Consider the following 27,031-nt stretch of genomic DNA (forward strand, 5'->3'; position numbering starts at 1 on the left):
GTCTCTCTCTCTCTCTCTCTCTCTCTCTCTCTCTCTCTCTCCCTCTCTCTCTCTCTGTGTGTGTGTGTGTGTGTGTGTGTAGGTCCTCAAATGGCCTTCTAGGTGGCACAGCAGAACTCCAAGAGCATCAAAAATTTGCCAAAAATAAAATATAAAATTAAGGGGAGTATATGGGTCTGGAAGCAGAAAGAAAGAAAGAAAGAAAGAAAGAAAGAAAGAAAGAAAGAAAGAAAGAAAGAAAGAAAGAAAGAAAGAAAGAAAGAAAGAAAGAAAGAAAGAAAGAAAGAAAGAAAGAAAGAAAAGCTGTACTTCTTTTTTTTTGTCTCCTATACCATAGTAATTTTAGTTTAGAAACTTTACACTGAAGCCCCTATCCGTAGGCCATCTGATCAAGATTTATTTTTTTAATCATTCCGCATATTTGCGTCTTTTGTTTTCGTAGCCCATATGGAAACTGGTAAACCAACCAAGAAATGAAAATGGTTGCATCCTGCCCATAAACCGGCTCAAGAATTAATTACTTCGAGTAAGCCAGAAGGCAGGTGGAAGGGGATGTAGGTCAGAGCAAACCACAAGAATATGGTCATAGAGGAAATTAGAAAATGGCTTATCCCTGCTCTTAAAGGGGTTGTTTGAGACTGAAAGACTGGCTTGTATCTACAGATTCTTATTTTGCTAGGATGAGACAGAAATATTTTGGTAATGCCTTACTCTCTGCCACCCATGACCCATGACATTTAATAATCTTTGAACTGCAGAGCTGGAAGGGACCCTTAGGGATCATCCAGTCTAGCCCCCCTGAAAGAGGCACAGATGGGGGGAATCAAACTCCCAACCTTTGGCTCTGCAGCCAGAGACCTAAGCCACCTAAAGGGGTTTAAGCCCATCTCAACTCACATAAGTCTAGTTGATTTTCATTAGAAATTCTCCAAGCTTAATAAAATATTACAAGCCAACTCATTATTTTATGTTGGCACAATCATTTTTAGATTCCCCCAGATATGCATCTGTTTCTGGCCAGATATTAAGGTGGAAAGACATGGATTTGGGTGGCAGCAACGTTCATGAGCTGGAAAACAAGATGAATATAATGGCAGGAATTAATGCCAGACAGATTGGTGATTACTAGCAGCATGTGAATCCCATCTACATTGATTTGGTTCAAATGATTTGTCTTACAAAGAGCAACCCATTTGCTTTGAGCCAATTAGTGGCCAATCTGCTGTAATTTGTATCTGAATATTTGAAAGCATTATGTGTCCAAATAGTCAATAAACAGAAAATGGGGAAAATAAAGGGCTCTGGAATGCCATGAGGAGCAAAACAGAGTACAGTGGTGCCTCGCAAGACGGGCGCTCTGTTTAACGATGAATCTGCATTACGACGAGGTTTTTGCAATTGCAAAAGCCATCGCAAAATGACGGTTTGAATGGGGGAAATTCGCTGCGCGATAATCAGTTCCCTGTTTAAGGAACCGATTTTTGCTTCCCGATGATCAAAACAGCTGATCGTCGGGTTTTCAAAATTGTCGCCAGGTGCTCAAAATGGCTCCCCGCTGTGTTTAGGAGCAATTTTTCACTGCACAGGCACCCGAAAATGGCCACTCCTATGGAGGATCTTCGCTGGAAGGTGAGATTTTAGCCGATTGGAACACATTAACCATGTTTTAATGCGTTTCAATGGCTTTTTAATTTTCGCTTTATGACATTTTCGTTCTACAGCGATTTCGCTGGAACGAATTAACGTCGTAATGTGAGCCACCACTGTACAGTAGGGCAATCAGTTCCAAGCCCTCTGCGGATCCTGAAAATGATAGTGAAGGCTATTTCAATAGTCTAGTAGGTCTCCTTCAGTCTTCAGAGATTATGGTAACATGCTCTGAGCTCAGAATAGAGGTCTTGGAACAGCGTCTAGTGTGGCTGAGCAGGCCAATTCGAAAGTGACCATCCCTTCCACATTGAAGACAAATACAGTCTGTCCCCTGTCCAGCTCCCTGATTTTGTTGCTTTCGTGACTGCCTCTTTGCCTCAGCCTGCTGGACAAGGGTCTCTTCAAATTGGGAGAGGTCATTATGCACCACCTGCCTCCAGGCTGAACTCTCAGAGGTCAAGGTTTCCCATCTGTGGAGGTCCATTCCTAAGGCCTTCAGATCCCGCTGGCAGATCTCCTTATATCGCAGCTGTGGTCTCCCTCTAAGGCAATTTCCCTGCACTAATTCTCCATACAGGAAATAATGTTCAATAGTGAACACTATATATAGTATGGTATCTGGCGCCCTCTAGTGGCCACGTCTGGTAATGACATCTTAGACATACACAGTATTTCTTTAGTGAACACTTCAGCGTAGTGGCCCCAACCTTTTCCGAACCACGGACTGGTTTAGCTGGTGGGTGGCTGGGGGCACGTGTGCATGTGTGGGTAGGTGGACGGGGGCACTCGCGCATGCATGCATGGGTGGGCAGGGCACCCATGCCTGTGTGCTGGGCATCCATGCATACATGTGGGGGGCTGTGCGTGCATCTATGCATGCATGCATGGGCAGGGTGTGTGTGCATCCATGCGTGTATGTGGGGGCATGCGTGCGTGCATGGGACGGGAGATATTTCATAAAATTTTTCTTTTAATATTTTTAATATTTTTAGACCATGGATAAGTGAATCAGTGGATACTGATCCTACAGATATGGAGATACTACTGTATTTCTAGTATTTATTGATCTCCAGTGTCCTTCCTTCCTTCCTTCCTTCCTTCCTTCCTTCCTTCCTTCCTTCCTTCCTTCCTTCCTTCCTTCCTTCCTTCCTAGAACTGTGCAATTTACTCAGATTTACTCAACAGAAACATTTGTTGAAGAGGCAAGGAATACATTCAATCTGCACTGAATCAACTGGGTTCTGAAGTGTAATGCAAAATGAGATCTGCACATACTTATGGGACAGCTGCAAGCCAGACATGAGCCAATTTGCAGCACCCTCATGTGCCTCAGTGACTGGCATTCAGAGTCACAACTCTATAATCATCATGGCTAGTGCCCATCTTGATGGGAAAATGAGTAATTCATTTGAAATATGGTGTTGAAGGATAGATTTATGGATTGATGGACTGCCAGGAAGGCAAACCAGGTGGTTCTAGATCAAAGGAAACCTGAACTCTCTGGTAAAGCCAAAAGATGAGGCTACCATACATTTGGCATATATATAGTTCCACTTATTATGAGAAGACAATAATTATTAGCAAAATAATGTTAGGTAAAGAGGAACAAAAGAAGGAAGCCTAAACTGTGACATGGATTGACTCCATAAAAGATGAAGCCACTTATTTGAGTTTGCAAGACTGTTACTGAGAATACGTTTCTGAGATCATTAATTAGTTGGATTGCAGTAAGTGTGAAGCAACAGTGGTGACTGAAATCCTTATCCTCCATCAGTTTATCAAATCCCATTTTAAATTTAAAACCAGGCTGGCAGCTGCTATGTCTTGTGGTAGTGAGATCCATGGTTTACCTTTGTGTTGTCTAAAAGCAAAGAAAGAACACTCTAAGGTATCTGTCATGCTCTCTGAGTGTTTTGTAACCTTGGATTCTAGTCTTTTGAAGGTTGGGGAGGAATCCTTTTCCACTTTTCCTAGAATAGGCCTATTTCTACACACCTGTATTACGCTTCCTCATTTGCTTCCAAACAGCCACAAACAGTGTGATTTCTCCCTTTATCCCGTGGCTTCTAGCTTCCCCCAGGAGAGCTTTGTTGGTATTTCTTCTTGGAGTATCATCCTGCCTAGGTCTTAAGATCTTTTGAGGCAGCTCTTATTCATCAAGTGGCTAGCAAGGACCTCCCGTTTTAGGCACATGTATAACAACAACTGAATGCAACTGAATTTTATTGGAGGAGGCTCTGCACCTTTTGTTTGGCTTCTTGACTGATTCCCCTCATGTGAGTATTTTTACAGTTTTCTTATTATACTACCTAAGGTTCGTTTAAGTTGTTGTGGACAATGGATGAGTTCATAGGGAGCACCTTGGCTGCGCCATGAGATGTATGAACAAGTGTGAGACACCAAGGTGTGCTGCAGCTTATTGTTGACCAGCTGCAATTCTCTTTGACAACTTAACTATTGAATGGTACTAGTTTTCAACTGGTTTTGTCCTTTTGGGAGGAAGGTGGCATAGAAATATTTTAGGTAGGTAGGTAGGTAGGTAGGTAGGTAGGTAGGTAGGTAGGTAGGTAGGTAGGTAGGTCGGTCGGTCGGTCGGTCGGTCGGTCGGTCGGTCGGTCGGTCGGTCGATGGATGGATGGATGGATGGATGGATGGATGGATGGATGGATGGATGGATGGATGGATGGATGGATGGATGGATGGATAGATAGATAGATAGATAGATAGATAGATAGATAGATAGATAGATAGATAGATAGATAGATAGATAGATAGATAGATAGATAGATAGATAGATAGATAGATACTTGTGAGATGGATGGACAGTGTCATCAAAGCGAGCAACATGAATTTGACCCAATTCCAGGAGGCAGCGGAAGACAGGAGGCCCTGGCGTGCTCTGGCCCATGGGGTCACAAAGATTCAGACACAACTTAATGACTAAACAACAACAACTTGTGAGTTGCCTTAGCTTCCTGTAGCAGGAGGAAGACAGAACAGGAATTTGTAAAAGGTCAATAAATAACACATTTATACTTTCTGTGGAGAGGACTGTAGGGAACATAGCAAGATAGGCTTGTTTGTCCATCTGGTTGTGTGCTGACTACTTTTGAGTGGAACCAATTTTTCAGAATCTTGGCCATCGTCTGAGCCACTCAGTGGAAATGTGCGTGAAGCAAGATGCTACAGCAACAGCTTTTTAAAAAACATACTTCTGCAACTTCTTTTTTTGAGGGGTAACATTTTCGGTGCAGGTTTTGCTTTGTGTTAGCAGAACTGTAGCTGGGGAAACAGTGGCATCTTGTGGCAGTTGTGTGCAAGAGTGAGAAAGAGATTCTTTTATTTGCTATACACATACATACATATATAACACATGATAGATAGATAGATAGATAGATAGATAGATAGATAGATAGATAGATAGATAGATAGATAGATAGATAGATAGATAGATAGATAGATAGATAGATAGATAGATAGATAGATAGATAGATAGATAGATAGATAGATAGATAGATAGATAGATGAAAACATAAAAATATATTGATATATATTTTGCTTTCCTCAGCTATCAGTTTTTGTGTGCATTCTCAAAGAGTGCAGTATTTAGTTGCGAGCTGGGTCGCCATACCTGGTTGTAGAGGCAAGGGTTGGGGGTTCGATTTTCCACTGTGCCTCGAGGGAGAAGAGCCAGCCTGTGTAGCTTTGGGCAAGCTGCACAATCCCAGGGCGCCCCCCCCCCAGAAACAGGGAACAGTCAACCACTTCTCTACCTAGAAAAACTCTAAAAAGGGGTCACCATAAGTCAAAATGGACTTGATGGCAGATAATTAATTACACATTCATATTTGTTTTGCAAAATTATGAAAAGGGTTTATATCTGGGCTGAGTTAATTCTTGCAAGTAACTTAAAAAAAACCCAAAAGTTTCCTCCACTTCCCTTCCCTTTTTCTAAGAACCTTTATTGAAATTTTCTTGGAATAGTGTTTTCTCCTTTTGAAAGGGCACCTTGATGGGTTGATTGAGAAGAAAGAAAAATGGAAAAGTATTGGTTACCTGCTTAGGTCCACATGGACAGATTTCAGTCCGTTTCCATTTCTGTGCTTTCAGGCTGCATCTCTGATCAAGCCGTGAGCCTGCAAAGATCTTTCTTCTCAAGTGTTTTTTTCCCCCCAGTTTATCGGAAGCTAAAGAAAGGCCTTGTAATGCCCTTTTTTTTAAAAAAAAAAAGAGAAATGCTTTAAAATGTTTTAAAAAGAGAGTTGATTTCAATATGATGATCTCTTTAATTGCATTAGAACTGCAAGGTTGTAATCAAAAAACACAAACCTCACATTGGCACAGTGGTGCCCCGCATAGCGACGTTAATCTGTTCGAGGATTAATCTCGCTATCCGGATTCGTTGCTATGCGGGGAGGGGAAGCCCACAGGAACACATTAAATTCTGTTTAATGTGTTCCTATTGGGGAAAAACTCACTGCTATGCGGGGAATCCTCTATCCGGCCACCATTTTCGCCGCCCGGTAAGCGAGGGCAGGGCGCGAAAACGCTGCAGGTGGCCATTTTGTTGACCCGGCAGCCATTTTGGAACCACTGGTCAGCTGTTTGTAAAACATCGCAATGTGAAGATCGGTAAGCGAAACGCTTACTGATCACTGCAAAGCGATGTTTTCCCTATCTAAAACATTGCAATGCGATCGCATTAGCGATCACAAAAAACACGTCGCTCTGCGGATTCATCATTAAATGGTGTGCTCGTTAAGCGAGGCACCACTGTACTTTAAAAAAACTGTGGCGCAGCATTTATCATCATCATCATCGTCGGTGTCATCATCTTAGAATTGCACAGCTGGAAGAGTCCCTATGGAGCATCAAGCCCAGCCCCTGCCAAGGAAACATATAGGGGGATTGAACTCCTGGCCTCTGGCTCCATAGACACATACCTAAACCAGTAGCTATCTGAATTAGATGTTGGGAAATTTAAGCAACCTTGCATGCAACACTCATTCAAACATTGGGGCTATGGGAGGGATGTAACCAACCCATTAACAGGGTCTTTTCTTCCTGGACCCAATAACACCACTCCTTTCCTCACCTTAATTAACATGTTTGACTAACATTTGTTTTGGGAGGCAGATGCTTGAGATGGAGTGAAGTCTCCTGGCTTGCAGGATGGATTCTAAAAAATCCTTTAACTTTTGACCTCTCATCCTTGTGGTGTCTGCAAAAAATCATGAATAAACGAATGTCTTTTTTTTTTTACACTGGAATGATCTCTGAGACATGGACACAGGAATTGATGCCATCCTCCATAGGATTTCTCATCACTGCCTCAATAAATCTTACCTACTTCTTCCTAGCAAGATTGCATTTGACAGACTCACCCTGCTTGCACCTGAAGTAATATCCTTCACAGCATTGCTTGATCTTTATCCTTGTCAATTTCAGGCTCTTACTGCAGTCAGTTTCAAATGGCAATTTACACTTCCATGCCTAACAGTGAAATTGACAAAAAGAACAAGGAGATAGGTGCAAGCAGCATAGGACTCTTAAATTTAATCTTGCCTAGGAAATTGGTGAGATGAGGGGGGTGGAATCTGCAGCATTTCCTCCCCTGTGTCTGTTCTGGAAACCTACCTTGTTTTATGGCAGTCCCAGAGAGATTCCACACTAGGGTGGGATGTCAAAAATAGCTAGGATTGAAAAATGTTGTTGAACACTCATTGCATCCTTAGCTTAAGCTTTAGGAGTCTAGACATGATTTTTGTGCAGCTGAGAGAAACAATGTTTTACCGGGTAATTCTGAAGAAGGGGGCAGTACAAACAAAAACTAGTTTTCTTTTGGATAAGAAGTGATTAATTGATGAAAGAAGGAGTCAGGTTCTGGGATTTTTCCCTTGCTTGGTGTCATTTAGTGAATGGTAGTGAGCACAAGAGGGGATTCCGTAGACCATCTTCATTGCTGATGTTGGTGTTGTCAACATTCAGGCTGGCCTTTGCTATTATTATCAAGGAGTTCAGGGAATGCTAATCAAATTTGCAGATGACACAGAATTGGGTGGGATAGCCAAATACCCTGGAAGACAGAAATAAAATGCAAAATGATTTAGATAGGCTTGAGCAGTGGGCTGAAAACAACAGAATGAAATTCATCAGGTACATGCAGAGTACTGAACCTAGAAGAAACCAAAAACACAGGTACGAGAAGCCAGATTTTGGTTGAATATCTGGAAAAACATCCTAACTGCTAGGGCAATACGACAATGGAATCAATGTCCTTGAGAGGTGGTGAGTGCTTCAAAACTGGAGGCATCCAGGAGAAACTTAGACAACCACCTGGCTGATCAGCTTTGATTTGCATTCCTGCCTTGAGCATGGAGTTGAATTTGATGGCCTTATAGGCCCCTTCTAACTTCATGATTCTATGTAGAGCTTGACATCCTTTTTCCTGCTGGCAACACAGGCATGATATTGCATAGCAGTCATTGGTTTAGAAGCAAAATATCTCACCAACACAAACCAGAGCTTTAAAAAAAAAACCACACACAAATGGACAAATGTATTACCTGGGCAAAGGAGTGGTTTTGTACTCTTTCTTTACCGAATTTTGTAAAGAAATTGCATAATAATAAGTTTTGTGGTTTCTGAATTACTTTGTTAAAGCAAGAAAAGCCGGACTAAAGGAAGCAAACGGCTTTATTGACATTTCTTTTACACCATACACAAGCCACATGAACTGTCACCATAAAGCATATGTAGAAAAATAGTAGAGTTATATTGGCACTGATGACTGGTCATTAGTAACATTAAAATTATTAGTATCTTCATCATTATCATCATCCAGTCATCCATCATTTAAAGTTTGTCATCATCACCATCATCACCATCAGCACAGTAATAAATAAGTGCTAACCTCTGGCATTCTAAGCTTTACATTCACAGTCTCTGTTAAATGAGGGACCAGTTTCTTCCATCTTTCTAGACGTGATTGAAATTCCAAAATTAATATTTTTTTTAAAAAAAAATCAAAGCCCTTTTTTTTGAAGCCTACCACAATTATCCCACTATGTGTTGCCTCAACCCAACCCCATAAAGAAGTCTGAACTGGATCGGAAGGCCATTTGTTAAACACAACACAATGGATTGAGTATGAAATTGGACTTAATGAAAATAAGGGAGACAGATGTCACTCTTCTCTTAAGCAATGGGCTGACCCTTGGAGGCACCAAGTGCTACCTCTCACTGAGCCACAGGCAGAAATGGCACAAAAGATGCCATGTGTGGTTGGGCACTTTGCAATCCAGAGATAGTGGAAGGCAGTGAGATGTTGCATGAAAAACTGCAGGTGGGTCATAGCCACATTGACTGTTCCAAGGCTCAGACCTGAACATTTTTACAACAGGAGGATGACGGTACACGGTCTCATTTGCAAGGGGGGAAAAACAGACCATTGTGTTGGGTAGATGTCACCCATATTTCTAGTCTTGATGTGGTTGGCATCTTCTGGATTGCACCTTGTACATGGACATCGGACAATGCATCCATACAAAGCCTGTCCTAACTGTAATTCTTTCAAGCATAGATGTGCCGGCTCATGGGCAGCAACATTACACCTTGACTGGAACCTGTAAAAGGAAGGTTTTATGGTCTGCCTGTTCTCAAAGTAATATATCTACAGCTTCCCATACATCGCAGGTAATCAGGCTGGGCTGAAAGCTTAAAACAGTAAGAGGCAATATCCATTCAGGATGTTATGAAAAGTGATTCATAGGGACAGCTTGTTAACAAAATGAAAGAAAACAGGTGTGTGTGGGGGAATAAAGAGACTTTGACAAAGATTTTAGACATCCAGCTATACAGATATAGGGGTATTTTTGTTTGTTTGTTTGTTTTGTTTTGCATTGGAATTGAACAGCCATTAACAAGATCTTTTCAATATATTATATATAACTGTATTTATATTTATATATTCCTATAGAAACATACATCTTAAAAGCCTTTTCAAAGGAGGCCAAATTGTATCATATCTTTGTGATGTTCGAACACTGGAGACGTTGTTCTGTACAACACAATTATATATTCTAAGGTTTCTGTACAAGTATAGTAGCATAAACATTATCTATAATTTTTATGTAACACAGGATTATACAATACTCAGTGTCTTTATAAGACATCCGGATTGAAGGGGGAGGAGGATAGAGAGAGATCTGATAGCTTCATATCTTCAGCAAACCAGATTATTGCCCATAATTTTGACACCATTTTGGCAGCATTGATGAAGACAGACTCTACAACATGTTTTATAAAAGAATGAGACTTCTACAACTGGTTTTACAGATTTTTTTTCACAAGTTCTGGATTTGCTTGATGGCACTACTACACCCAAATTTCAGACAGGTTTCTACAATCATTGAATTTTCCTGTTGGTGAAAAGGGACTTCTGTATTTCCTCAGCAGGAACCTTTCACAAAGACTACACAAGCATCTCAGATCATTCGGTGGCCCATGGCATTATGTGCTTCAAACAAGGACCAAAGAATACTGAGCAAGTTGTGTTAAAATAGTGGCTGAAATTTTTAGTGAAAACACATTGCAAATTCAGTGTAAAAACAAGCAGTCTCTAATACCAGTAATGAGAATTTGATGAGGCTCTGAGGAGTTAATCCAAAGTCAAACTGACCACCAAAACCCCCTAAGAATTCATGCATTTCAAACCATGTTACAGTGGGGTCTCTACTTAAGAACGTCCCTACTTAAGAATAATCCAACTTAAGAACAGCTCCATTTGCTAAATTTTGCTTCTATTTGAGAACAAAAATCCAAGATAAGAACAGGAAAAAACCCTTTCCTGCTCTTTTTTTAATCTTAGGTCATCTTTGGTTAAAAAAAATTCTCCCCCTAGTGGTAGAGTACGTATTAGCCAGCTTTGCATTAGTTCCTATGGGAACTAATGCTTCAATGTACAAACGCACCTCTACATAACAAAAAAAACAGCCAGAACGGATTAATTGGTTTTCAGTCCATTCCTATGGGAAAATTTGCTTCAACTTAAGAACGTTTCAACTTAAGAACACCATTCCAAAACGGATTAAGTTCTTAAGTAGAGGTTCCACTGTAGTTTCTATGGACGGAAAAGAGCAGATACGGATTAAATGGTTTTCAATGCATTCCTATGGGAAATGCAGATTCAACATAAGAACTTTTCGACTTGAGAACCATCTTCCAATACGGATTAAGTTCTTAAGTAGAGACCCCACTGTACTAAATGTGACATTCAGGTATAGTATACACACTTGCTAACCTGTATTATGCATTGATATGAGAAGCATGGCCTGGTAAACAAAACTAACAAAGAGTGGGTGTAATCTAAAAACCTGGGGCAGCCCAATAGACCTATGAAACTTGGGAGAGTTCATTTCCTTCAAGAAAGGTCTACGAGTGTGCATTGTTGGGTGCCATTTCACCAACTGTTGAAGCTGCAAAAACGTTGCTCTGTTGCATCTACATTCTGCCTCTGCTTTAGGTACGACAGAAATCCAAATAAGCCCAGAGAGAGAGAAAGAGAGGTGGTTTAATAAATTATTTTTACTCCTTTGGTCAACTTTAAGGTGGCTATAAGACGCATCTTTGGGAGAGAGGAAATGAGGGAAAGCCTTCTAGCCCAACTGTAAGGAATTCTAAGCCCATTTAACTCAGGAAAAAAAATGTGTCTCTAGGTCTGGACAACAACAGAGATGACACTAATCAAACAGATTTGGCTAAGAGGAAGTTGCCTCTGTTACAGGGTTTGTAACAAGAACAGGGAAGGGTTGAAGGACAAATCCGACGGCAAAGTTCTTCTCAAAGAATTCCAGATATGCTGGAGAAAGAGGTCAATTGGTGAGTGATGGAGCAAATACCATCCAGGATACTAGAGAGAGAGAGAGAGAGAGAGAGAGAGAGAGAGAGAGAGAGAGTGTGTGTGTGTGTGTGTGTGAGAGAGAGAGAGAGAGAGAGAGAGAGAGAGAGAGAGAGAGAGAGATTGTTAACCAAGGGAAAGTCATGAGTGGTGTAAACCCATGCCTGAAGGGAGGAATGTACGACAAGGATGTACATTCCTGCCACAGCTGTTCAACTGGTTCTCTGAAATTCTCTTTCAAAGAAGTCCTGGTTAAAATGACGGCCATCAATGAAGAGGTAATGAAAGGCAGCAGGTAGAGTACAATTACTTGGCAATTCAAGTGATCCGCAACTATTGCTTAATATCATTGATGAATTAATTAATGAACACAGTCTAGAAATTAAAGTTGGGAGAACCAAGTTCAAAGAGGCAGCACCCCCAAAAATGCAGTTATTCTCAGTTCTGCTGTTTGGCATGTAATCATGGTCTTTTCATCTGGGCTAATATGACAAAATTACAGGCATTTAGAACATATATTTCCTGAAGCAGGGAAACCATTTCTTGAATTAAGATGGTGACTGATGCCGAAGAATTAAAGCAAATGACTACAGAGACCAATGAATAGGTAAACACAGACCAGGCAAACCCAGCTCACATGGAGCTCCAGCTGCATCCTCTGTCATGGGATCTGGTGAAGTGCATGACACGCACATGATCTCCTCAGATCACTCAGCAATGTCCACAGTGGGAGTTCCATGCACCTAGCTATTGAACAGGACACTGGCCATAAGAGGCAGAAAGCTAGGCGAATCCCGCAAGAAATAATGAAAAATATAGATTCCTACATAGGCTCTTTCAAGGCAAAATAAATGGGACAAGAAGCAGAAGAAGGAGAAACACTTTTTGGGTGAGAAAACCTGGAGGCGAATCTAGAGGAGTCATTCTCAGTGGGGGGACCTGGCATATTTGAGGTGGCCACAGTCTGGTAACAATTCTTCACACCCCACCATATAAGGTTCGTTATGCAATGTATACAATCCTGAATTGGGATGTACTTTCATATTATATTTATGGCCGTGGCAAAAAATAAAAAAGCGAGAATGGTTAATCAAGAGACAGGCCAACATCATTGTCTAGAATTGCCATGTCTAAAGTTGGGACTTGGTGATGTTGAGCCTCAAGTAGGAGTGACTGAGAAGAGGAAGCCTGTGCATGCTTTAATGCTCACCTGTGCCCTCCAGCTTTGTACATCCATGCACGAGTAAGCAACGTGGCATCCTGGCATCATACCTGCCCCAGGTGCCACAAACCTGTTGGGTGGATCTGCAGCATTTGATCATGAGGGCATCCAAGGCTTTTCTTTCCTAGGTCATGATTTATCTCCGTGTCAGCCCTACTAGCAGCAACGCTGTAGGATCTCAGGCACAGATGTCTCCCATCCCCTGTTACATGCATGATCTCCCCATGCCCGCTTGGTCACAGGTGATAGCGGTAAAGGAACATAAGCAGATGCACCCAGATATCCTAGTGACCCGCTTCCTTCCCTAGATGGAAGCAGAGAGCCTCTGCTTAGTGTAACCAATTGTTTTCCTTTCATTTTTAACCGGGGTGGGAAAAGAGCCATGACATGAATGGGAAGTCAGCAGAGATGGCACCTGGGCATTGTGGGGAAAGGCCAAGGTAACTGTAAGGGGTGTACTTCTTCAGTCTCGGAGGCCCTGCATGCAGTCCCCAGGGATATGCCCCCTTGTTAGATTATTCATTGAATTGAAGGTATAACGAGCTGATTGTGGGAACATCTACATGCAAAGCATATTCTCTGCCGGTTCTCCTGCTGATGATGTTAGATAGGAAACGAAAGCCCCTGCTTTCTGAAAATGAAAGCAATGGTCATCTGTGCTCTGAGTTTACAAGCCTGGGAGGGCCACCTTGAAATTTTGACTCATGTGAATTAGGAGAAGGGAGCAGCCTGAAAGCATGCGCTGTAGCTGTCCAAGTATGGATAGAACAACATGGGGTTTGATTCTGCCACCATGTTGTAGGGTCTTATAGGAAATGCATCTATTATGCCTTTCTGAGAGTGGCTGCTTTCAGATCAAATCCATGAGCCCAGGAAAAATACTCTTCTGCTCTCATCCAACATGCAGTGCCTTCTGCCCCAATCCCAAGCACTTTCTTCCCGGCAACCCTCCTCCTGTATCCACAGGTAAATGCAGGCACAGCAGCAAACGCTGGCTCTTGGGAATTTTAGTCTTTTCTCCAAGCAAGAGGGACGGCTCTTTTGGTGAGCCTCCCATCATGTCACCAGGTTGGCGGTAGAAGGTTTTTTTTCATTGGCAGGTTTTCCCGCATGAACAGGGACAACGGCACTGTTCACCCTTCAGCGCATCAGGTCAACACATGAAGTTCATCCAAGAAGAACACTGATGCTCTTCTTCACATTGAAGGGAGGACTGAGAGCCTATTTGTTGCCTTTTGAGTGTCTGAATTGTAATCTCTCCTGCTGTTGATATTAAGAAGAGGCTATTGAAGAGGGCCATTGCCTCCCTCTTGATCGGTCCAGAGGGAGCCAGTGGGTGGAATCATTGTTGGCCAAAGCCTTCTAGTCCTTTTTCAATTCCAAGCCTGACCACATGTCCACCACTGCCATTGTGGACCTTCATGCTCTCAAAACCATCTTTGCTTATATCACCCATCACAAATGCAACCCTTCCCCTCCACAAATTCTGAATACATCTCCTGTCTTGCCCCTATTTTTTGATTCACATGCAAAGAGAATTAACCTGAGTTTCATATTTGCTTCTTTCTGCTTAGGTGAACCACAACGACAACTCATCTATAGAACAGAATGAAATGCTTGTTACATAAATCCGTAAATCAACTAAGGCAACTTATACCTAGTGACAGTGACAGAGGGAAGAAAGCAGTGCTACTCTGGCTACGTAGATAGACAGAGACAGACCCATAATCTCACCCACTGTATTTCTAGACCTATTTTAAAAGACAGTTGAACAGACAGACATAGACAAAGGAACTTAACATGTAGATGTTTCCATCTTTCCAGAAGCACCAATATTTGGCCCTTTAGATGCCTTATAAACAAAGCACTTGATACTTCCCTCGGGCATGTGGGTTCCGCCTTGCCATTGGCATTCTCCATTTATTCCCCCAAAATTGCACACTCTTGGCCCTGAAACCCTACGCCCATTGTATGGAGGGTGTTCTTTGTTACCATAAGGCCTATGGTCCTATTTGAAATAGTTGAGTCCAGCCACAAGGAAAAATTTCTCCAGGAACAGTTCAGAATCCAATACGGCTATGTGCGCTGCCCGCCCGATCAGTGTGTTGGCCGTGTTTGGTAAAGCATGGAACACATCGTGGCGGATCAAAGTGCAATCTTTGGCCCCAACTACTGGCTGGAGAAGATTGTTGATCATCTCAGCATACACTGGACCTTGGAAGGTTGAAGGAAGAGTATATGTTATTATCCAACATCTTCGTTACGCATGATGTATCGCAATGTGACACAAAGCTCGTGAAGATAATGGAGATGATGGGATCAACAGTAATGAAGTCAATGTCAACAACAATATACATTTGTGATGTAAGGTTCAAAGCCAGTTATACACATCAACACAAATTCCCCCCCACCTACTCACAGAAACAACTCCGACATCATCACTTTTCCTCACCTCATCATCAATCTCTTTCTGGTTGGCACAATATAGATTATTTGGTTCTTCAGTAGAGATGGGAAAAAACACAGTTCAGTGGTTCAGCCCAGTTCATTGTGGTGCTCACACAGGATGCTATGCACTCTACCTGCCTCCTCAGCATGCTCACCCAGTCCCCGGAAGAAGTGCAGTTTCCTCCCCTGCCTCCTCAGTGTGGCTGCCCATTCACCAGTCACAGAGTGCACTTCCCTCCCCCACCTCTTCTGGCATTTGCCCACTCAAAGATAGTGCTGCAGGCTCCCCTGCCCCGACTCCTCATCTGAGTGGGCGGCTGCCAGAGGAGGTGGAGGAGGGAAGTGCACATGGCAATCAGTGAGCAGGCAATCTCATGGAGAAGGAAATGCACTTCAGCTCAGAGATAGGTGAGCATGCTGAGAAGGCAGGAGAAGGGAGAGGGCAGCACCCATAAAATACCTGTATGAGTGCTGCACCAAACTGAGCCAAACCACCAAACTGTGGCACATGTCTATCTCTATTCATCAGGCCTAATCTACTACCTTCCCTACTACAGTGCTTTCCAGAAGGGGATGACCAAATAAGAGGATGAGGTACATGTTATTTCACAATCAACTCTATATCCTGTACCACCCATAGAGAAAGAGGGGGAGATGAAGTTGTTTGTTCTTTAAATTCTATTTATTTATTTATTTATTTATTTATTTATTTATTTATTTATTTATTTATTCATTCATTCATTCATTCATTCATTCATTCATTCAGTGAAACACATTGCAGCACAGGTCCAAAGGATCCTGGCTAAAGAGGTTGAGAAAGAGAGAACTTCCGAATTTTCTTTGACATGTCCAGAAACATAGCTCAGCTATTGGGAATGTGGAAGCTTCCTGCAGGTACAGCTGCTCATGATTCCACAAATTGCTCAGCATCCCTTTCTCTCCTCTAGGAAGACTGGCCTCCCTCCAGCTTGTCAAATGACCGGTCTTTCTCAGTCTTGCTCTCCCTACTTGTGCATCTGAAATCTTTTTTGTAGTGAAGGAAAGGTCATTTCACCATTCAGTGGCACTGAATCCCCACCAGCCTCCCTCTCAAGACCCTCAAGTCAAGTGAGCGGGCTCTCTGAAGAAAATTGCTGGACAATTTCCTGCTGCAGCAAATGCAGGAAATGCCAGAGAGCCTGAAAGCTCCAAATGCTTTGTTATATGAAAACGCTTTCACAAAGTAAGATATTGTCGGAGCAAGTTCAGAGGAGGGCAAGAAGGAAACCACAGCCTAGGAGGAAAGACTGGAAGAACTGGGCATGTTTAGCTTTGAAAAAAGAGGTCTGAGGGTACACAGGTTAGCATTTTTCAAATACTTGAAAGGCTGTCATACAGAGGAGGGGCAGGATCTGTTCTCAATCATCTCAGAGTTCAAGACATGCAATAATGGGCTCACAGGAAGCCAGATTTCAACTGAATATCAGGAAAACTGTCTTAACTGTTAGAGCAGTACGACAATGGAATCAATGACCTCTGGATTTGGTGAGCACTCCAATGCTGGAGGCATTCCAGAAAAGATTGGTCAACCATCAACCATACCTCAGATCTGCTTTGATTTGGATTCCTGCTTTGAGCAGGGGGATTGGACTCAATGGCCTTATAGGCCCTTTCCAGCTTCATTATTCTGTGATTCTATGAAATGGTCCTAGAAACCCCATATGCTACCAAGACCCACAGTTAGGGATATAACAAGTGCTCATAACATTTCTTATCCTGGATGATTTCCTGAGTCTCACCATGCCAGATCTTCCTATTAAGACCTCCTCGGGCATCACTGAGATTTCCCAGCTTCCTAGAAAACCAAGATCCTGGACTTTTTTCATCCATCTGTCTGTCTATTTGTCTATCTCTTCTGTCTATCTATTCTGCCAAATTCTGCACCGCTTGACATCTTTTCCAGTGAATCTTATGCAGGAAAGGTGCCATTCTATGCACAATTGTAATTAACTGAAAAATCTGACATTTTTTCTTTAAAAATGGCCATGAAGCATTCAACAAACCCTGTGAACATCACCAAAAGATTTCTCACTGGAAGCAAACCTCACAAACAGAACTCTGACCGTGAGGGGGAAAAGGTGATTCTGTACCCCCTTGGTTTCTCTCTGAGGGTGAGAGGTGGCAAGATTTGCATCATTAGCCTACAATGCCTTGCTTTGAAGAAGGACCTTTCGGAGAATGGCATTGAGGGTCATAGGGCGGCAGGAGTGAGACGGGAAAAAGGGGGCATCAGCATATGCCATCCTGTCTCAGAAAGTGAGAAATGCTGTCCTGATTCCACCTTTGATCCACGTTGATCCTGGGCCTCGGAGAAAGGGAATTCAGTCATTTCTCCTTAAATAAATCTCTAACTTCCATGTTAGTAAACAGCCCGGAAAAAAATCACTAAATAGATGAATTCATTTTACACAAACGAATGAATGAACTAACTAACAAACAAGACTGTGTAACTTCAGAAACACACTTACCTGTATGTCTGTCTTTCAGAGCAGATTTGCACATTTCTATTCTCGCGGAATGAAACGGTACATAGCGATCTTGGGGAGAGGCTACCAGAACGACGTTTTTGAAATACTGAAGACCTGGTGGGGGGGAGGGAAAGGGAAGTAAATTTGGGATGTTACTTGAAGCCCCCTAGCTTCTTTAAAGAGGAGGGCAGGGGAGAAATCTGGCTTCTAGGGCAAAGGTTCCCAATCTTGGTTATATCCCAGGTATTCTTAAACTGCAACTCCCAGAAGCCCTGGCCAGCACAGCTGGTGATTGGAATTGCAGACCAAGAACACCTGGGTTATCCAGGATTGGGATCTAGGGAGTTATAATTATACAGTCCATATGCCTTAAATTGTGTTATATATTTAGCAAGCAAGCAAGAGAATGAATGAATGAATGAATGAATGAATGAATGAATGAAAGAAAGAAAGAAAGAAAGAAAGAAAGAAAGAAAGAAAGAAAGAAAGAAAGAAAGAGCTATCTAACTAACTAACTAACGATTGTAGGGATGTAACTCACAATATTTCTCATTTTCAGGAATTTTCTGAGGCTCATAATCCTGTGATTCCCTGTCAAAATCTTCTCCTGCATCAGTAACATTTACTAGCTTCCTGAACAAGTAAGACCTTTGTCTCATGCTCCCTTTTGCCCTTTGGGTGGGAGAAGGTAAAGGCAAAGGTTCCCCTTGACATTTTTTAGTCCAGTTATGTCCGACTCTAGGGGGCGGTGCTCATCCCCGTTTCCAAGCCATAGAGCCAGCGTTTTGTCCATAGACAGTTTCCATGGTCATGTGGCCAGTGTGACTAGACATGGAAACGCCTTTACCTTCCCACCGAGGTGGTACCTATTTATCTACTTTTCTTTATATGCTTTAGAACTGCTAAGTTGGCAGGAGCTGGGACAAGCGACGGGAGCTCCCTCCGTCACATGGATTCGATCTTACAATGGCTGGTCTTCCAACCTTGCAGCCCAGAGGCTTCTGCGGTTTAACCCATGTCCCGGGTGGGAGAAGAGATGGGCACAAACAACGGTTCAGCACTTCAGCAGCTTGGGCCCATGGGTGTTGCATGGGTGCCCCATGTATTCCACCATGTCTCTTCCATGGGTGCCCACTCAGAGGAGGGGGTGGGGCAGGGAATCTGAGACACCTGCACAACACCTGTGGGCCCAATCCACCGAACCATGCCAAAGCCCTGAAATGTGCTTTGTGCCCATCTCTAGGTGGGAGTGTTGCCATTGTTTGCATATTGTTCTGTGCAGGCAACTGCCAATTTTGGCACAGTTTAACACTCTTCCTGGTGAATCCTACAAACAGTTGTATTCAAAATTATGCAACCCCCCCACTGAAAATCGGGTTAATTGTCAAAATTTTCAGATTTTCAGCTATTTGCAATGAACAAATCAAACAAGAGCAATTGAAATTGCTCAACACAACAAAGGCTTCAAGTGGTTTCCCCAAATTCAACTGAAAATGCAAATGTTAATGTTGATTACAACTGTAGAATAGATGCTACTCTTAGCAGAGAATGTGACAATCATGTGCGTGCATGCGCATGGTCTGTGCCCCTTCATTTGAAGAACTGGGGTGTGAAATCCAATCCAAGTGAAAATTTGGACTTTTGATATATGCTTTGTAGAAGTGGGATTTAGCCACAAAAGTTTGCATAGAGGCTATTTTAGACTGGAACTGTAAAAATAGTTCACAACCTGAAATTTCTTCCAGGGAAAAAAATCACCAGAAAACATCAGAGATATCTCATGAGATTTGCTATGAGATTTTTCAAGTGGGGGGTGGAATCACCCAGAAAAACCTTGTTGGAAGGGGAAAAACTGTTATGACCACCTTAGTTTCTCCCCATGAACCAGAGATTGCAAGAATCGTATCTCTCTTCATATACTTTAGTAGTAATGATGCGTATTTTCTGTGTGTTGCAAAGAAGGGGAAAGTGAAGTTGAAATCTAAATTGTGGCTATTTGTCTGCGGTCCAAAAAGGATATAAAAATATTTGGATTTAAGATGAAACCACATGCTCTCCTTTCTGTCTCTTTCCCCTGTTGGCTTTTGTTTGAAACAAGAGTGTGATATTATTATTATTATTATTATTATTATTATTATTATTATTATTATTATTATTATTATTATTATTATTATTATTATTATTATTATTATTATTATTATTATTATCCTTTTTAATAATAATAATCATAATGATGATGATGATGATGATGATGATGATGATGATGATGATGATGATGATGATGATTAAGGCAAGGTACTGTATAAGCTACAGCAGATATTACAGTGAGGGAGGCTTGAGACAGAGTTACCTTTTTTTTAAATGGCAGTGTTGTGTTTTTGCTTTTGGTCTATGTGTACAATTTCAGGAAAGGCAACAAAGCCATCTGGCAACTAATGATACATGAAATATCAATGTCCCCCCCCCCCTCCCCGAGTTCTATCAGTTTTTAAAAATACTGGTTCGGTTAAGGATCTTGATTTGAATATAATCCTACCCACCTGTTTTTTGGCTGAGCTGGTAGAGGAAACACTTCCGCAGATCTGCATTGTCTCTGAAGGTCAGTTGCAAAAGTGATCCAGATTTTTTGAGCTTCTGCATGAGCCACAAGCCTGGAAGAACGAAGGGATTGCTTGGGTTTTTAAGAGGAAATATGGGATCAAGCAAGTAAAAGTGGTGTAAGCTTCTAAAAACCTTCCTACTTGTGCAGAACATGAAGTTCTTCATGGCTTAATTAGTGGGTAATATACTTTGAAGCTATGTGTACATGCACCTATGTGTATATACAAGGACACAGTGGAGAGAGGCTGCAGGCTATATCAATGAAGTAAATGGATTTTTAAGTGATCAATAGAGAGCAAAAGTTCTGTTCAGAGCAGTTCTTGTATTAATTAAGAGGAGAAGTTGTTGGTCCTTGAGCAGATCTGGGCCATGCAAAGATACAAAAGAGGAACCAAAATAAATTTGGAAAACTCCAGACCTTGAATGGTTATGTCCAGATCACACTTTTGAAAAACAGCCCTAGCAATCGCTTTGTCTACCTTGAATGAGAAGCAGTTCACTTACTGATGAAAAAAAAAGGAGTCAGCTTCTGGGATGTTCCTTTGCTTAGTGTTATTTAGTGAATGGTAGTGAGTACAAGAGGGCATCCTATAGACTATCTTGACTGCTGCCATTGGTAGTGTCAACATTCAGGCTGCCTTTAGCTATGTACAGCGTGGCATCCATTTTCCTGCAGATACAATATTGTCCAGTGATATCAGGCTGTTTCCTGGTGTTTTGAATCATGGATACAGAAGCACGATATCCCACATTTTTGAAGGACTGACTTTTTTTCTGGCCTTGGAAAGCAAGCCAAAGGACCAGCTCCCCTACAAGTTTGCTTCCTTGAGGAAGATGGTGGAGCAACCTTTTTGGATCCCAAAATTAACAGTCGGCAAAGGATATAAAATGGATATTAAGCAGAAGTGGGGAAAATTCCAAAGCTTTAAAATTCTGAGTTCCGAATCTGAAGGGCTGAAATTCTGAATCCAAAATCTGAATTTCTAATCTGAATTTTGGTGCTAGTGCAGATCTATATTATTTTTTTTGCATCACTATTGTAGAGAAGGTGTGTAGGGGACGGTCGCCTTTTGTCAGTCTAAGAGGGAAACATAGACATGCACACATATCCTTACTCAGATGGACTAATCTTACAATTCATTCCACAGTGTGTACATGGGCCCAGAGCCTGCATCTTGACAGCTAATCCTTCACTATGGCTCTAGAATAGATGAGTGGATGCCAAGAACTGAAATGAAATCAGTTCTAGCTGTACTCTTTCCCAATGTCCAAAAGAGCATATATTTACATTCTCTTCCAATGCATACCCTTCTCTTATCCAGGCTGTCTCTGAAGATCTCTCCACACACACCTATCATTCTTGGTTCATTTTATGCCTTCAATTACGTTGGTTGCTGTTTATAAGACTCCCCATCAAATTATATACAATATGAATTGGAACACGATACCCGTTTGCCCCCTGTTTCTCTCAGCTCTTCTCTAGGCATCTTAAAAATGCTTCCGAAGCACTCTTACCGGTACTAACTAAAGTACTGTTGTTGTACAGAGTTCCTAGGTGAGGTCCAGAGAGGGACAGGAAGGTGTGTAGCTTATTGAGGTAATAGCGAAACCTTGGTCGAGTCAACACAGATCGGATGATGACATTTCCAAGGGAGTGGCCAATAAAACTGCAAAAACAAGGACAAAAGGAAAGTGATTACAAATACAGTAGGACCCCCTTATCTACAGGATCAGTATCTGCTGATTCACTTATCCACAGACTGAAAATATTAAAAATATTAAGAGAAAAATTCTAGAAAAATATATTTCTGAATGTGAGATTACCAGAACTGGCCAGTAGAGGGAGCCAGAGATCATGCTATGTATAGTGTTCACTGGAAAAAATATATTTCCACAATGTCCTTACCAGACTTGGCCACTAGAGGGAGCCAGAAATCATGCCACATGTAGAGTTTGCCATAATTAGAGATGGGGGTATTCATATACGAATACGAATATCCCCGCACAGGTGGCGTTAATGAGGGTCACTCCATTCACTGATCCGATCTGGACAGCACAATTCTACCAATGGCTTTCCAGCGCGCTATCCACTCACCACTCCTGGCAGGAGGCGGGAGAAGCCTCACTGCAAGGTCGAAGAGTGGCGAGCGGATCGTGCGCTGCGGAGCCATTGGTAGAATTGTGCTGTCCATGTCCGCGGCAAATTGGTGAGTTGACCGTCTGGCTCCATGGGGTTCGATCCTCATTAACGCCACCTGTGGGGGGATATTCGTATACAAATATGAATATCTCCATCTCTAGCCATAATCCATGTTTTTCAGCATGTGCAGGTGGATGGCAGGTGGGAAAGCTTGGAATCAACCCCTGTGGATACAGGGTCCGTCCTACTCCACTGTTATTCAGTTTGTTGCTTCTTCAATGCTATATTCCACAGACATTTTGCCATGAGATAACCCCGGTGGAGACCTTTAGCCTATTTGCCCCCATCTTGATTTTTACCTGATCCGCGATATTGACAAGTTGTACAACTGAATGTGCTGAATGATCTCATCAAGCAACCGGTCCGTCATAGTATCAAAGTCGGCGAAGGTATCCGTCTGTGCAAGAGCAAGAGAGAGAATGATGTCAGTCGAGCATCGTGCCTCCTGCCTACAGCCAGTATCAAGCTCCGACGTCCATGGGGCAGAAGGTGAGGAATCCCCTTAGTTTTTTAGTCCAAACTTTAAAGTAACTCTCTGAGCTTCTAGGCTTATACGCAAGACAGGGTTTGCCACCTTCAATAGCTCCTGCAAAGTTTGGACTCAGACCTGGAGAGAATTTATCATCCTGCTGACATCCATTGACTGAAGCACAGTTGCAATGAGTACCACGTGCGGTATTGTGCAGCCATCACACAATAAATGCTGCCCAAATTGCTGGGTTAAAACAGGATTCCATCTGAAGCCTGTTGGTTAATTAGCACTTGGTGAAGACCACTGATGCTCTTAGACTGCGATGCGAAGCCAGATGCTGCCATTTGGGAGAAACTGAAAGGAAATACTTTGGAGAGCAAAATTCATTGGGATCAAGGTGGCAAATGTAGAACTGGGCTGTTTCATAATCCCCGGAGCTTTGCATCAGATTCAAAGCTAATGAAATGCCAGGGAAGTAATAATCAGATGTTGGGGTAGAGATTCCGGGAAATGTATCCCGTAATTAATGTCTCTTTGTGTGGGTGAGAAAAATCCATCTCACTAATTGCAGCTCTTTCAAAAGGAAAGTGAGAGAGAGAGAGAGAAAGGAGGAAAAAAAATGAACACATCCAATTCCCAATGAAGCACCCTTCTAAACTAAATATAGATTCCTGCTTGTTTGTTTTGCCTGCACTGATAGCTAATTATTTTCTCTGAAACTTGCTGTCTTCAACATTACATCTTCTTTAGGAATGAAAGACCCCATTTAATCACAGGGCATAAAGGAAAGGCATGTGGAACCTCCTTATTTAGAAGCAGTGTACCACTGAAAACCTATCGCAGGGAGCAACATTCAGAGTAAACAGCTGCCTTCATGCCCTGGTTCCAAAAGAGACACCTGGCTGGCCACTGGGGGAAGCAGGACATTTAGATATAAGCAATAATTTTAGTATTCTTAGTGCTATCCACTTATTTATCTGACTGCATTTATTTATTTACAGTATTGACTTTATTTATTTGTTCTGTTTCCCTCCCGGAATTGGGATTGAAGGCGACATACAAGAAGAGTAGAAGCAAGCCAAAAGCTAAAACACAGTTATGCAAATTATAATACCAGAACTCACTTCATTTAGAAAGCAATTCAACAATACATCAGTGAAGAAACACAAGATGAGCACCCAGCTGTGAAAAGGATTCTCAGAAACTAGTCAGTTACCCAAAGATCAGCAAAATCAAAAGGATTATGCCTACCAGCGAGGGTGCCAGACCCTTAAGAAAAGACAAAATAAAATAAAAGCATGTTTCTCAGCCCTTCAAATGCACACATTTTATTTACCACACATTTCCACCCCACTCCTGTCCCGAGGTTAAATTCCACTACAAAACAAATCAGAATCTCTGGATTTTATATTTTTCATACGAGGTCAAATATATGCAACCCAAACAATCCTATCAATGTAGTGGCTGGTTGTTGTAGGCATCCTTCAGTCTCGAAAGACTATGGTGACGTGCTCTGTATGGAGGACTTGGAACAATGTTTAGTGTGGCTGAAGAGGCCAATTCGAGAGTGACAATCTCTTCCACACTGAAGACAAATCCAATCTGTCACCTGTCCAGCTCCTTGGTTTTGCTGCTTTTGTGACTTCCTCTTTGCCTCGGCCTGCTGGACAAGGGTCTCTTCAAATTGGGAGAGGCCGTGATGCAACACCTGCCTCCAGGCTGAACGATCAGATGTCAGGGTTTCCCATCTGTTGAGGTCTATTCCTAAGGCCTTCAGGTCCCACTTGCAGATGTCCTTGTATCGCAGCTGTGGTCTCCCTCTGGGGCGATTTCCCTGCACTAATTCTCCATACAGGAGATCCTTTGGAATCCCCTCACGACATGCCCAAGCCAATGTAGACGTCGCTGTTTCAGTAATGTGTACATGCTGAAAATTCCGGCTCGTTCTAGGACTACTCTGTTTGGAACTTTGTCCTGCCAGGTGATGCCAAAAATCCATCGGAGGCAACGCATATGGAAGGTGTTCAGCTTCCTCTCCTGCTGGGCACAAAGGGTCCAGGATTCAGTGCAGTACAGGAGTGTGCTCAGGACACAGTCTCTATAGACCTGGATCTTCGTATGTGTCGTCAGCTTCTTATTGAGCCATACTCTCTTTGTGAGTCTAGAGAACATGGTGGCTGCTTTGCCAATGCGTTTATCCAGCTCGACATCCAGGGAGAGGGTGTCAGAGATAGTTGAACCAAGGTACACAAAGTCATGAACAACCTCCAATTCTTGTGTGAAGATGGTAATAGAAGGAGGTGAGTCCACACCCTGGCCCATGACTTGTGTTTTCTTCAGGCTGGTATCTTATTGGTTTTTGAACAACATATATATATAATCTTCTCCAGCTAGTTGGGGTGAATTGACAAGCTGTTGGGGTACACCTGGGTTGAGTAATCAGGCATGTGATGACACACCCAACTGAGATGCACCTTAACTAGAGACGAGCATGAAACAAACCACAAACCAAAAGAAAAAGGACCAATTCGTATTTTGTTTCATTGACCGTTTGGTGAAACATTAGCTGTACTTAGCAGATCTTTGAAAGGTGGAGATATGGATTACAAATCATAAAATATTCTAGTAAAAACAAATTGTCCTTCAGGAAGGAGAAATGTTCAAATAAATAAATACAAAGAATGACTCGAATACCTGGTTCCTTTCTGACATCAAAAAGTCAAGTTTTCCTCCAGGGAGACCCAGTTCGATGAAAGTTTTCACCAGTCGAAGATCCGCACTATTACCTATGAAAACATCAATAGACTTTGCTAAGACACGGATTCTGGAGAACATCATACACTTACGTGTCTTCCATTCTTGCTACCCTACTTGAGGAGATTAGGTATGCTGTTTTGGGTCCACCCCTTTCCACAGTAATTATCTGGAGACTATTCTACTATTCCACAAATCCATATTTAACAGAAGGGAGATGGCCAACGTTGGCCATTTTGGAAAGCTGAGTCCCTTTGTTTGCTCTGGGAGTAAGTGGAAGTAATGGATTTCTAAGTTATACGTATGGGGTGCCAATTAGACACTTGTAACCAAATCCTGCATCACAACTCCTGAATGTTACATTCTCACAAGGGGGACGGCTGGTGCAATTTGTATGAACGACTTCACAACGGCAAAGTACACTCCTTCCTTTTAATGCATTTTTGGTGGCTCCAAAAAAGGCAAAGTGGTTCACAGAGAGAAATATCCAACACCTCAGCAGCGCTGCCTCCTCCTGGTACTTTTAATGATTAGAAATGATCACGAATCTTGGGTTCAGCTGTTTGTGCCGGTTCATTTATTCGTTGAGCAGGTGTTTGGTGATGAACGGTTCGGCTTCCTCTTGTAGGCAGCAGCCTGGCTTCCTTGTCCCACCTTTTCCAGGTGCTGCCTCCGAGTGGGTGCCCAACGAAGGAGACTTTGAAGAGCTGCACACCCGTTCGGACGATAAACGAACTGGCACGAATCAGCGAACTTTGGTTCATGCCCATATCTAGCAATGACTATAGCCCTAATCGCCTCCCCTGAAATGTTTATGGGATTCCCTCTGGCAAAGCTTTTCTAATCAGCCTCTGTATTAGTCCCACCAATGACGGCATCATCATTCGCTAGGGTGAGTCATATGATTTCAGGGAGGGAGGGGGGTGTTCCATGGATCCTTGTGAAGCCCGTGCTTACCATCCAGCCCATGGACGCAGACCACAAGGTGAATCCCATCTTCCAAATCTTCTTCCTCTTCCTCTGGTGGAAAATATGGGATATCAGAAGCTAGTACAGATAAGTCACTGTACAGAAATCCTTCAGTCTTCAGTTCCTTTTTAAATTTTTCCTTGGCCTGATAAAAACTGGAGAATACACTAATAAATGACAGGTTGAGCTGGGCATTTAACAAGAAGTGACATTTCTAAATCAGAGGATTATTTTAGTTTAGATTAGGTTTTCTTGGCATGGGAGGTCAAATCCTTTCTCCAAAGCTAAGGTGTCAATTGTACAGAAGCAA

At 42.3% G+C, this 27,031-nt stretch overlaps 1 protein-coding gene across 1 annotated transcript in view; it reads right to left on the minus strand.

The window, feature by feature from the left end:
- Window positions 1-11,561: 11,561 nt before the first annotated feature.
- The window catches only part of FAM135B (family with sequence similarity 135 member B), a 175,758-nt gene continuing 160,288 nt past the window's right edge, over window positions 11,562-27,031 (minus strand). The window contains exons 14-20 of the mRNA XM_072999371.2: window positions 26,710-26,876; window positions 25,693-25,784; window positions 22,826-22,923; window positions 21,842-21,993; window positions 20,266-20,376; window positions 17,726-17,839; window positions 11,562-14,984 (exon numbers count right to left, since the gene is read on the minus strand). Coding sequence (XP_072855472.2) covers window positions 14,779-14,984; window positions 17,726-17,839; window positions 20,266-20,376; window positions 21,842-21,993; window positions 22,826-22,923; window positions 25,693-25,784; window positions 26,710-26,876 — 940 coding nt within the window. The 3' untranslated portion in view covers window positions 11,562-14,778. The remainder of the gene's footprint in view (window positions 14,985-17,725; window positions 17,840-20,265; window positions 20,377-21,841; window positions 21,994-22,825; window positions 22,924-25,692; window positions 25,785-26,709; window positions 26,877-27,031) is intronic.

This window comes from Pogona vitticeps, chromosome 4, assembly GCF_051106095.1.
Source record: "Pogona vitticeps strain Pit_001003342236 chromosome 4, PviZW2.1, whole genome shotgun sequence".
Taxonomy (NCBI): Eukaryota; Metazoa; Chordata; class Lepidosauria; order Squamata; family Agamidae; genus Pogona; species Pogona vitticeps.